The sequence below is a fragment of the Delphinus delphis genome, chromosome 13 (assembly GCF_949987515.2).
Source record: "Delphinus delphis chromosome 13, mDelDel1.2, whole genome shotgun sequence".
Taxonomy (NCBI): domain Eukaryota; kingdom Metazoa; phylum Chordata; class Mammalia; order Artiodactyla; family Delphinidae; genus Delphinus; species Delphinus delphis.
Genome location: NC_082695.1, coordinates 65,501,914 through 65,514,036, shown reverse-complemented (window position 1 = coordinate 65,514,036; position 12,123 = coordinate 65,501,914). Strand labels below are relative to the sequence as shown.

Here is a 12,123-nt window from a genome sequence, read left to right as displayed (position 1 = left end):
ATTAACCCTATTCTTTTACCCTCTAGTTAACATCTGTTTTTGTTTCCAAGGGGATTTCTGATGGTGCTGGAGCTGTTATCATAGCTAGTGAAGATGCTGTTAAAAAACATAACTTCACACCACTGGCAAGAATTGTGGGCTATTTTGTGTCTGGATGCGATCCCACTATCATGGGTATTGGTAAGTTTGTAGTGAAACAAACTGGTTCTGTTACATTTCTGAAGATAAGGCTTCTTTGGCATTCAGATTCCTGAAACAGTAGCCAAATCAAGGGCACTTGTAGAGAAAAGGAGACTGTTAATCGATCATTTAAACAACTTATCTTTATGAAAAACTGTGCCAGGCATAATAGGAAGATCAAGACCATGTAAACTCCTTCTGGGCAGTAATCGTGTCCCGTTGTCCACTTAAGATACATAAAATTAACACACGGTAAACAACATAGAAGGATTACGAGGTACTGATAAGACAGAAGAAAACGTGAGATGGAAAAATCATGGGGTGAAATAGAGAAGATACCCCACTGGGTGTTTTACACATGGTCCTTAATATATCTCATTTAATCTTCCCACAACTCTAGTAACTGCTATGTGAGTCTTTTTTTTTTTTTCTTTATTACAGCCTTAAAAGCTTACTAGCTTTCAGCTACCCGCTGTCAGCAAAATATAACTTTCATCTTAGAAATGCAAGGTAGCTTGAAAAGTTAAATATCTGTATGTTGGTATGGCATTTATCATTTTGGTATCTAGGGCAGGGTATCTAGGGTTCCCAAACCCAAATGATGATCAGAATCTACCCATAACCCTACTCCACCCCAAGGTTTTGTTTCAGTAGGTCCAGGGTAGAGCCTAGGAATGTGGGTTTTTTTCAGTGTACCTTGATTGTTTTAATGATCAACCATATTTATTTGATATAGATAAGTAGTTATTTTATAGTTTTCAGTTTAGCCTCATTTAAGAGGTTCTGATACATTTTGACATAGTTAGCAAGAAAATGTAGTTTTTCTTCCTTCTATTTCAGGGCCTGAATGTTTGCCCTGTAGTACAATAAATGCCATTGAAATGCCTCTTCAGCCAGGGCAGCTCTTGCTTTATCTGTTATAGGGTTTCATTTGTAGAAAGGATTCCAGTGCTTCAAAAGAAATGAGTTAAAAACCAGCTCAAAGCACTTCTGATGAGACGCTTATAGCCCCCGAAGGTACCCAAGCTTACACAGCTGTTAGTGGTAGGAGCTAGCACTAGGAGTAAAGTGTCCTTTTCCCAACAAGAATGCTCTACCTTCCTGAGTCCCAGTAAATAGCAGAGTGGTATGGAAACAGTCCTTTAAAAATTAGCTTGTGGCCTAGCATATTGTTACAATCGAGTGTAATGATTCTAAGTTAATATGAACACATTTAGTCATGCTGACTGTGGTTATGAAGACATGGAAGTGTGTACAATGGTTTTACACCCTCAGCTTTTAGTTCTGTGTATCTTTCACCCCTGTAGGATACTTCACCCCCTGACCATGCTGGATAACTGATGCTCTTCTATCGACTACCCATCCCATTTTCATGTCTTAGAGATACAAAGAGAATCTGGAATTAGATTCTGTATTAAATCAGTAGCCAGTATAGAACTGATGCTTTAAATCGAAAAGTGTTAATTGGATGGCCCTGCCAATCAGCAGGCTGTTGTCCAAGAAACTTTTTAACTAGGTGACAAAATTAATTACATTGTATGTAGATTGTGTTTTGCTTTTCTTATAAAGACTGATTTCCCATTTTACCTTAGGTATGTTTGTGAAACTTGATACAGAATATTTGACTACTTGTTCAACAAAACACAACCACATATTTTTCTTTTTAGACATTTATGGCAATTTCATTCTCTAAGAACCGATAGAGAAGTAGATAATCATCCCTAGCCAGATTTTTTTTTTTTTGGAAAGAAATATCAATTTACTTAAAAATTATGAGCAGTATTAAACTGTCATTAGTGATCATCAGAAATCTGGGAGCTAAAGTTTATTTCAAAAGTTTTTTAAGGTGGATTTGCATTTCTTCAGTGGGGGTTATGTTTTACTTCAAATCTCTGCTTACCATTGGAGTTATAAATGTCTCCTTGCTTCAGCTATCTTTTCCCTCAAGTGCCTGGTAGCTTCCTATCTTACTATGCCCATATGCAGATACTACTGCTGTTTCTTGCCTTTTGTCCAAATGGGCCTGAAAATTCAGTGTAGCCACAGTCACTTCTGTACTGGGAATACATATGATTTGTATCCCAGGAGAGCGCTCAGTCTGCCTTACCATTTGGTATTAAGAACGATCTATACACGGGAATTCCCTGGTGCTCCTGTGGTTAGGACTTGGCGCTTTCACTGCTGTGGCCCCAGTTCAATCCCTGATTGGGGAACTAAGATCCCACAAGCTGCACAAAGAGGCCAAAAATTTTTTTAAATAAAAACTAAAATAAACAAACATTAAAAAAAAGAGCAAAGAAATACCTATGTGTGTATGTACATAGACGTGTATATAAATTTGTGGAACCAATGAGCTTCGATCTCTCACTATTACCATGAGGGAAATAGGAGTTCATTAATAAAGGAAGACTTTGTAGAAAAAAAAAAGAATGATCTATACAAAACCCCATATGACTCCTTTGGCTGTTTGAACTCTTAAAGTCACTTATGGTAGAACTTTTCATGTTACGTCTCTCATCTACAACTTGCATAAACAGCTTTTCACCCTGGTCCCATTTCCTGTTTCTTTATTGTCATATCATTTAGTATTGTGTGCTATCAGGGTGGCAAGATTTTCAGCTACTAACTGTCACTTTATTTCCTCCTTACTTACCTGATTAGTAAAGAAGGAGAAATTTGATACTTATAAGATGAAATTGGGTTTTGTTCTTATATAGGTCCTGTCCCTGCTATCAATGGGGCACTGAAGAAAACAGGACTAAGTCTTAAGGATATGGATTTGGTGGAAGTAAGTGTTCTACGTTTTTTACAACACAGATAAACCACCAACTTCTATTGCATAAATGGCTTTAGTTTGATTTTTATAGCTCTTTTTGTTTTAGTACCATTAAACTTTCCAAATGATGTGCATCTAAATAAGTATTACTTTCATTACATGCCTGTATTGGCATATAATCAGGCCATACCTGATTAAAATGCCTTATTTATATTTGAATAATTAAAAGAGCCTGACTTCTTCTACTAAAGTATAAACTCTTAGAAACTTTTTATGACGTCGTAAGATTCTACTACATTTTAGACTATTAATGTTCCTGTTGAGTTGAATTGAATGTTATATAAGGTGGGTGAGAAATAAGTAACTTTACCCTTATTTTATGGATTAAAGTGAAAAAATACAGGTAAAAAATTGACCGAATAGAAAAACAATAATCTGATCCCAAATCTAAAAGATTCTTGCACTTCTGCCAAGTTAACAGCCACCCCCTTCCCCCAGACTTACCTTTGGCTTTTACACCATAGTGGGGCTTGATTTGGAACGCACCTATCATAATTTTTGGCATTGGAAACTTAAATTTATTGCAAGAGTGATTTGTTTAATGTTAATTTAAAACAAAGGCATCTTAAATATTTAGTACAATTAAAAGAAAGGATAAAGAAAATGCTTAAAAATGGATTATATGCATTCTACATTTGGGGAGTATTTGAAAATTTTAGGTGATTAAGCTACTTGATATTGGGAAATAACTAATATAACAAAGGAAATCTCTCTATTTAAACTGATAGAGAAAGGGCCTTTTCACTCTAGGCACATGTGTGACGTCCTCTGTGGTAATCTCTCACCAAGTAACTGTGGTTTCAGATGAATGGTTTATCCTTAAATCTCTTCTTCCATTCTTTGGTGGTCATAGCTCAGAGCTTCAAAGGGGGCTGCTTAATTACCATATTTGTATTAGCAAATAAGTACCATTAAATTTCTGACTTTAGATTTCACACTTAAAACTCTTGAAATATGTCAGCTCCGCAGAGCTGTTCATCACCATTTATAGATGTATAAACACTCAAAGACATAGCTCTCAACACCCTGACATGATTGTCTTTGGGACTTCTGATGATCGTGAGGTCATTTTTCCTAGGTCTTTATTCCTGTCCTGCCCCTTTTCCTGCGTCTTTATTCCTGTCCTGCCCCTATGTTCTTCAGAAGCAATTTTTTTTTTTAGATTCCATATATATGTGTTAGCGTACAGTATTTGTTTTTCTGTTTCTGACTTAATGCACTCTGTATGACAGTCTCTTGGTCCATCCACCTCACTACAAATAACTCAATTTCATTTCTTCTTATGGCTGAGTAATATTCCATTGTATATATGTGCCACATCTTCTTTATCCATTCATCTGTTGCCGGACACTTAGGTTTCTTCCATGTCCTGGCTACTGTAAATAGAGCTGCAGTGAACATTGTGGTACATGACTCTTTTTGAATTATGGTTTTCTCAGGGTATATGCCCAGTAGTGGGATTGCTGGGTCATATACTAGTTCTATTTTTAGTTTTTTAAAGAATCTCCATACTGTTCTCCATAGTGGCTGTATCAATTTACATTCCTGCCAACAGAGCAAGAGGGTTCCCTTACCTCCACACACTCTCCAGCATTTATTCTTTGTAGATTTTTTGATGATGGCCATTCTGAGTGGTGTGAGGTGATACCTCATTGTAGTTTTGATTTGCATTTCTCTAATGATTAGTGATGTTGAGCAGTCATGTATTTGTTGGCAATCTGTATATCTTCTTTGGAGAAAGCTCTATTTAGGTCTTCCGCCCATTTTTAGATTGGGTTGTTTGTTCTTTTGATATTGAGCTGCATGAGCTCCTTGTATATTTTGGAGATTAATCCTTTGTCAGTTGCTTCATCTGCAAAAATTTTCTCCCATTCTGAGGGTTGTCTTTTGGTCTTCTTTATGGTTTCCTTTGCTGTGCAAAAACTTTTAAGTTTCATTAGGTCCCATTTATTTATTTTTGTTTTTATTTCCATTTGTCTGGGAGGTGGGTCAAAAAGGATCTTGCTGTGATGTATGTCATAGAATGTTCTGCCTATGTTTTCCTCTAAGAGTTTGATAGTGTCTGGCCTTACATTTAGGTTTACTCCATTTTGAGTTTATTTTTGTGTATGGTGTTAGGGAGTGTTCTAATTTCATTCTTTTACATGTAGCTATCCAGTTTTCCCAGCACCACTTATTGAAGAGGCTGTCTTTTCTCCATTGTATATTCTTGCCTCCTTTATCAAAGATAAGGTAACCATATGTGTGTGGATTTATCTCTGGGCTTTCTATCCTGTTCCGTTGATCTATATTTCTGGTTTTGTGCCAGTACCATACTTCCTTGATTAATGTAGCTTTGTAGTATAGTCTGAAGTCAGGAAGCCTGATTCCTCCAACTCCAGTTTTCTTTCTCAAGATTGCTTTGGCTGTTCGGGGTCTTTTGTGTTTCCATACAAATTGTGAAATTTTTCTTCTAGTTCTGTGATGAATGTCATTGGTAGTTTGATAGGGATTACATTGAATCTGTGAATTGCTTTGGGTACTATAGTCATTTTCACAATGTTGATTCTGCCAATCCAAGAACATGGTATATCTTTCCATCTGTTTGTATCATCTTTAATTTCTTTCAGCAGTGTCTTACAGTTTTCTGCATACAGCTCTTTTGTCTCCTTAGGTAGGTTTATTCCTAGGTATTTTATTCTTTTTGTTGCAATGGTAAATGGGAGTGTTTCCTTAATTTCTCTTTAAGATTTTTTGGCGTTAGTGTATAGAAATGCAAGAGATTTCTATGCATTAATTTTGTATGCTGCTACTTTACCAGATTCATTGATTAGCTCTAGTAGTTTTCTAGTAGCATCTTTGGGATTCTCTATGTATAGTATCATGACATCAGCAAACAGTGACAGTTTTACTTCTTCTTTTCGATTTGGATTTGTTTTATTTCTTTTTCTTCTCTCATCTCTGTGACTAAAACTTCCAAAACTATGTTGAATGATAGCGGAGTGAGCAACCTTGTATTGTTCCTGATCTTAGAGGAAATGGTTTCAGTTTCTCACCATTGAGAACGATGTTGGCTGTGGGTTTGTCATATATGACCTTTATTATGTTGAGGTAAGTTCCCTCTATGCCTACTTTCTGGAAGGTTTTTATCATACATGGGTATTGAATTTTGTCTAAAGTTTTTTCTACATTTATTGAGAGGATCATATGATTTTTCTCCTTCAATTTGTTAATATGGTGTATCACATTGATTGATTTGTGTATATTGAAGAATCCTTGCATTCCTGGGGTAAACCCCACTTGATCATGGTGTATGATCCTTTTAACGTGCTGTTGGATTCTGTTTGCTAGTATTTTGTTCAGGATTTTTGCATGTATGTTCATCAGTGATACTGGTCTGTAGTTTTATTTTTTTGTAACATCTTTGTCTGTTTTGGTATCAGGGTGATGGTGGCCTCATAGAATAAGTTTGGGAGTGTTCCTCCCTCTGCTATATTTTGGAAGCATTTGAGAAGGATAGGGGTTAGCTCTTCTCTAAATGTTTGATAGAATTCGCCTGTGAAGCCATCTGGTCCTGGGCTTTTGTTTGCTGGAAGATTTTTAATCACAGTTTCAATTTCAGTGCTTGTGATTGGTCTGTTTATATTTTCTATTTCTTCCTGGTTCAGTCTCGGGAGGTTGTGCATTTCTAAGAATGTGTCCATTTCTTCCAGGTTGTCCATTTTATTGGCATATAGTTGCTTGTAGTAATCTCTCATGATCCTTGTATTTCTGCAGCGTCAGTTGTTACTTCTCCTTTTCATTTCTAATTCTATTGACTTGAGTCTTCTTCCTTTTTTTCTTGGTGAGTCTGACTAGTGGTTTATCAATTTTGTTTATCTTCTCAAAGAACCAGCGTTTAGTTTTATTGATCTTAGCTATTGTTTCCTTCTTTTCTTTTTCATTTATTTCTGATCTGATCTTTATGATTTCTTTCCTTCTGCTAACTTTGGGGTTTTTTTGTTTTTCTTTCTCTAATTGCTTTAGGTGTAAGGTTAGGTTGTTTATTTGAGATGTTTCTTGTTCCTTGAGGTAGGATTGTAGTGCTATACTTCCCTCTTAGAACTGCTTTTGCTGCATCCCGTAGGTTTTAGGTCGTCATGTTTTCATTGTCATTTGTTCCTAGGTATTTTTTGACTTCCTCTGATTTCTTCAGTGATCTCTTGGTTATTTAGTAGTGTATTGTTTAGCCTACATGTGTTTGTATTTTTTACAGATTTTTTTCCTGTAATTGATATCTAGTCTCAGCGTTGTGGTTGGAAAAGATACTTGAGGGCTTCCCCGGTGGCACAGTGGTTGAGAGTCCGCCTGCCGATGCAAGGGACACAGGTTCGTGCCCCGGTCCAGGAGGATCCCACGTGCCGCGGAGCAGCTGGGCCCGTGAGCCATGGCCGCTGAGCCTGCGCATCCGGAGCCTGTGGTCCGCAACAGGAGAGGCCACAATAGTGAGAGGCCCGCGTACCGCAAAAAAAAAAAAAAAAAAAAAAAAACTCTGAAAGATACTTGATACGATTTCAATTTTCTTAAGTTTACCAAGGCTTTATTTGTGACCCAAGATATGATCTATCCTGGAGAATGTTCCATGAGCACTTGAGAAGAAAGTGTATTCTGCTGTTTTTGGATGGAATGTCCTATAAATATCAATTAAGTCCATCTTGTTTAATGTATCATTTAAAACTTGTGTTTCCTTATTTATTTTCATTTTGGATGATCTGTCTATTCGTGAAAGTGAGGTGTTAAAGTCCCCTAGTATGATTGTATTACTGTCGATTTCCCCTTTTATGGCTGTTAGCATTTGCCTTAAGTATTGAGGTGCTCCTATGTTGGGTGCATAAATATTTACAATTGTTATATCTTCTTCTTGGATTGATCCCTTGATCATTATGTAGTGTCCTTCTTTGTCTCTTGTAATAGAGTTTATTTTAAAGTCTGTTTTGCCTGACATGAAGATTGCTACTCCAGCTTTCTTTTGATTTCCATTTGCATGGAATATCTTTTTCCATCCCCTCACTTTCAGTCTGTATGTGTCCCTAGGTCTTAAGTGGGTCTCTTGTAGACACCAAATATACAGGTCTTGGTTTTGTATCCATTCAGCCAATCTATGTCTTTTGGTTGGAACATTTAATCCATTTACATTTAAGGTAATTATCGATATGTGTGTTCCTATTACCATTTTCTTAATTACTTTGGGTTTGTTATTGTAGGTCTTTTCCTTCTCTTGTGTTTCCTGCCTAGAGAAGTCCTTTAAGGATTTGTTGTAGAGCTGGTTTGATGTTGCCAAATTCTCTTAGCTTTTGCTTGTCTGTAAAGGTTTAAATTTCTCCATCAAATCTGAATGAGATCATTGCTGGGTAGAGTAATCTTGGTTGTAGGTTTTTCCCTTTTCATTGCTGGGTAGAGTAATCTTGGTTGTAGGTTTTTCCCTTTCATCACTTTAAATATGTCCTGCCACTCCCTTGTGGCTTGCAGAGGTTCTGCTGAAAGATCAGATGTTAATCTTATGGGGATTCTCTTGAATGTTATTTGTTCCTTTTCCCTTGCTGCTTTTAATATTTTTTCTTTGTATTTAATTTTTGTTAGTTGATTGATATGTGTCTTGGTGTGTTTCTCCTTAGATTTATCCTGTATGGGACTCTCTGTGCTTCTGGACTTGATTGACTATTTCCTTTCCCACATTAGGGAAGTTTTCAACTATAATCTCTTCAAATATTTTCTCAGTCCCTTTCTTTTTCTCTCCTTCTTCTGGGACCCCTATAATTTGAATGTTGGTGTGTTTAATGTTATCCTAGAGGTCTCTGAGACTGTCCTCAATTCTTTTCATTCTTTTTTGTTTATTCTGCCCTGAGGCAGTTATTTCCACTATTTTATCTTCCAGGTCACTTATCCATTCTTCTGCCTCAGTTATTCTGCTATTGATTCCTTCTAGAGAATTTTTAATTTCATTTATTGTGTTCTTCATCATTGTTTGTTTGCTCTTTAGTTCTTCTAGGTTCTTGTTAAACATTTCTTGTATTTTCTCCATTCTATTTCCAAGATTTTAGATCATCTTTACTATCATTACTCTGAATTCTTTTTCAGGTAGACTGCCTATTTCCTCTTCATTTGTTTGGTCTGTTGGATTTTTACCTTGCTCCTTCATCTGCTGTGTCTTTCTCTGTCTTCTCATTTTGCTTAGCTTACTGTGTTTTGGGGTCTCCTTTTCATAGGCTGCAGGTTCTTAGTTCCCGTTGTTTTTGGTGTCTGCCCCTAGTGGCTAATGTTGGTTCAGTGGGTTGTGTAGGCTTCCTGGTGGAGGGGACTGGTGCCTTTGTTCTGGTGGATGAGGCTCGATCTTGTCTTTCTGGTGGGCAGGACGCGTCTGGTGGTGTGTTTTGGGGTGTCTGTGGACTTATTATGATTTTAGGCAGCCTCTCTGCTAATGGGCAGGGTTTTGTTCCTCTCTTGCTAGTTGTTTGTCCTAGGGTGTCCAGCACTGTAGCTTGCTGGTTTTTGAGTGGAGCTGGGTCTTAACATTGAGATGGAGATCTCTGGGAGAGCTTTTGCCGTTTGATATTACATGGAGCTGGGAGGTCTCTGGTGGACCAATGTCCTGAACTCAGCTCTCCCACCTCAGAGGCTCAGACGTGACACCCAGCTGGAGCACCAAGACTCTGTCAGCCACCCAGCTCAGAAGAAAATGGAGGAAAAAAAGAAAGAAAGAAAGAGAATGAGAGAGAGAGAGAGAGAGAGGGAGGGAGGGAGGGAAAAGAGAGAGAGAGAGAAAGAAAGGAATAATGAAAGAAAGAAAGAATACAATAAAATAAATTTTTTTTAATTATTAAAAATAAAAAAATTTAAAAGTAGTTTAAAAAGAAACAGAGAGCAACCAAACCAAAAAACAAATCCACCAATGATAACAAGCGCTAAAAACTATACAAAACAAACAAAATGGACAGACAGAAAGAACCCTAGGACAAATGGTAGAAGCAAAGCTATACAGACAAAATCACACAAAGAAGCATATACATACACACTAACACAAGGAGAAAAAGGAAAAAAATATATATTTAAATAAAAGGAAAAGAGCAACCCAATCAATAAGCAAATCTCCAAATGATAATATGCTCTAAATACTAAACTAAGATAAACATAAAACCAGAAACAAATTAGATGCAGAAAGCAAACCCCCAAGTCTACAGTTGATCCCAAAGTCCACCACCTCAATTTTGGGATGTTTCGTTGTCTATTCAGGTATTCCATAGATGAAGTGTACATCAATTTAATTGTGGAGATTTAATCTGCTGCTCCTGAGGCTGCTGGGATAGATTTCCCTTTCTCTTCTTTGTTCGCACAGCTTCCAGGGTTCAGCTTTGGATTTGGCCCCACCTCTGCGTGTAGGTCACCTGAGGGCATCTGTTCCCCGCCCAGACAGGACGGGGTTAACCTAGCAACTGATTAGGCCAAGGGAAGGGAGGGGTACAGAATGCGGGGGCGAGCCTGCAGTGGCAGAGGCCAGCGTGACATTGTCATAGCCTGAGGCACGACCTGTGTTCTCCTGGAGACGTTGTCCCTGGATCACAGGACCCTGGGAGTGGCAGGCTGCACAGGCTCCCAGGTGGGGAGGTGTGTAGAGTGACCTGTGCTCGCACACAGGATTCTTCGTGGCTGCAGCAGCAGCCTTAGCATCTCATGCCCGTCTCTGTGGTCCACGCTGATAGCCACGGCTCATGCCCATCTCTGGAGCTTGTTTAGGCGGTACTCTGAATCCCCTCTCCTCGCGCACCCTGAAACAATGCTCTCTTGCCTCTTAGGCAGTTCCAGACATTTTCCTGGACTCCCTCCCGTCTAGCTGTGGCGCACTAGCCCCCTTCAGGCTGTGTTCACGCAGCCAACCCCAGTCCACTCCCTGGGATCTGACCTCTGAAGCCTGATCCTCAGCTCCCAGCCACCACCCGTCCCGGTGGGTGAGCAGACAAGCCTCTCAGGCTGGTGAGAGCTGGTCAGTACCGATCCTCTGTGCGGGAATCTCTCCGCTTTGCCCTCTGCACTGCTGTTGCTGCGCTCTCCTCCGCGGCTCTGAAGCTTTCCCCCCACCCATCCCTGGTCTCTGCCAGTGAAGGGTCTTCCTAGTGTGTGGAAACTTTTCCTCCTTCACAGCTCCCTCCCAGAGGTGCAGGTCCCATCCCTATTCTTTTGTCTCTGTTTTTTCTTTTTGCTTTTACCCTACCCAGTACATGGGTATTTTCTTGCCTTTTGGGAGGTCTGAGGTCTTTTGCCAGTGTTCAGTGGGTGTTCTGTAGGAGCTGTTCCACATGTAGATGTATTTTTGATGTATTTGTGGAGGTGAAGGTGAGCTCCACGTCTTACTCTTCCGCCATCTTGAAGCTGTCCCCCCTGACGGTTTATTCTTTATTGTCTATCAGTTTCTTGGAAGTGTGGCTAGTAGTACTGAGTAGTAGTAATAATAATAGCAACTATTTATTGAATACTTGCTTGTGTCAGATAATACACTAAACACTTAATACCCATGATTTCACTTAACCTTAACAATAACTCTTAAGATGATACGACAGTCACATTTTACCACTGAAGAAATTTGAGTGTCAAGAGAGTTTAAAAAATATCCATATAGCCAAGATTTGAACTGTCCATCTAGCTGCAGAACCTGTGGGCTTTCTACAGTATCCTACAGCCTGTAGTCCAGTATCCGTTTATAGTATCACTGAGGATTTCTTTTCTCTAAGGGCTATATTACACTTAAAGTATCACTTAGTAGGGCTTCCCTGGTGGCGCAGTGGTTGAGAGTCCGCCTGCCGATGCAGGGGACACGGGTTCATGCCCCGGTCCGGGAGGATCCCACATGCCGCGGAGCGGCTGGGCCCATGAGCCATGGCCACTGAGCCTGCGCATCCGGAGCCTGTGCTCTGCAACGGGAGAGGCCACGACAGTGAGAGGCCCGCATACCACAAAAAAAAAAAAAAAAGTATCACTTAGTAAATATACCTGTTTTCAAACCTGTTATCTTTACAAAGAATGATTGAAGATAAATTAAAATAACCTTGCAATGTAATTTAAGTAGGAAAAAAAACAGGATAATTAGCCATTGACAG

General features: G+C 38.9%; 1 protein-coding gene across 2 annotated transcripts in view; it reads left to right on the top strand.

Moving 5' to 3' along the window:
• ACAA2 (acetyl-CoA acyltransferase 2) overlaps positions 1–12,123 on the top strand; it is a 46,451-nt gene that overhangs the window by 29,602 nt on the left and 4,726 nt on the right. For both annotated transcript variants that reach the window (XM_060029035.1, XM_060029034.1), the window contains exons 7-8: positions 51–180; positions 2,898–2,968. In XM_060029035.1, the coding sequence (XP_059885018.1) occupies positions 51–180; positions 2,898–2,968 (201 nt within the window). The remainder of the gene's footprint in view (positions 1–50; positions 181–2,897; positions 2,969–12,123) is intronic.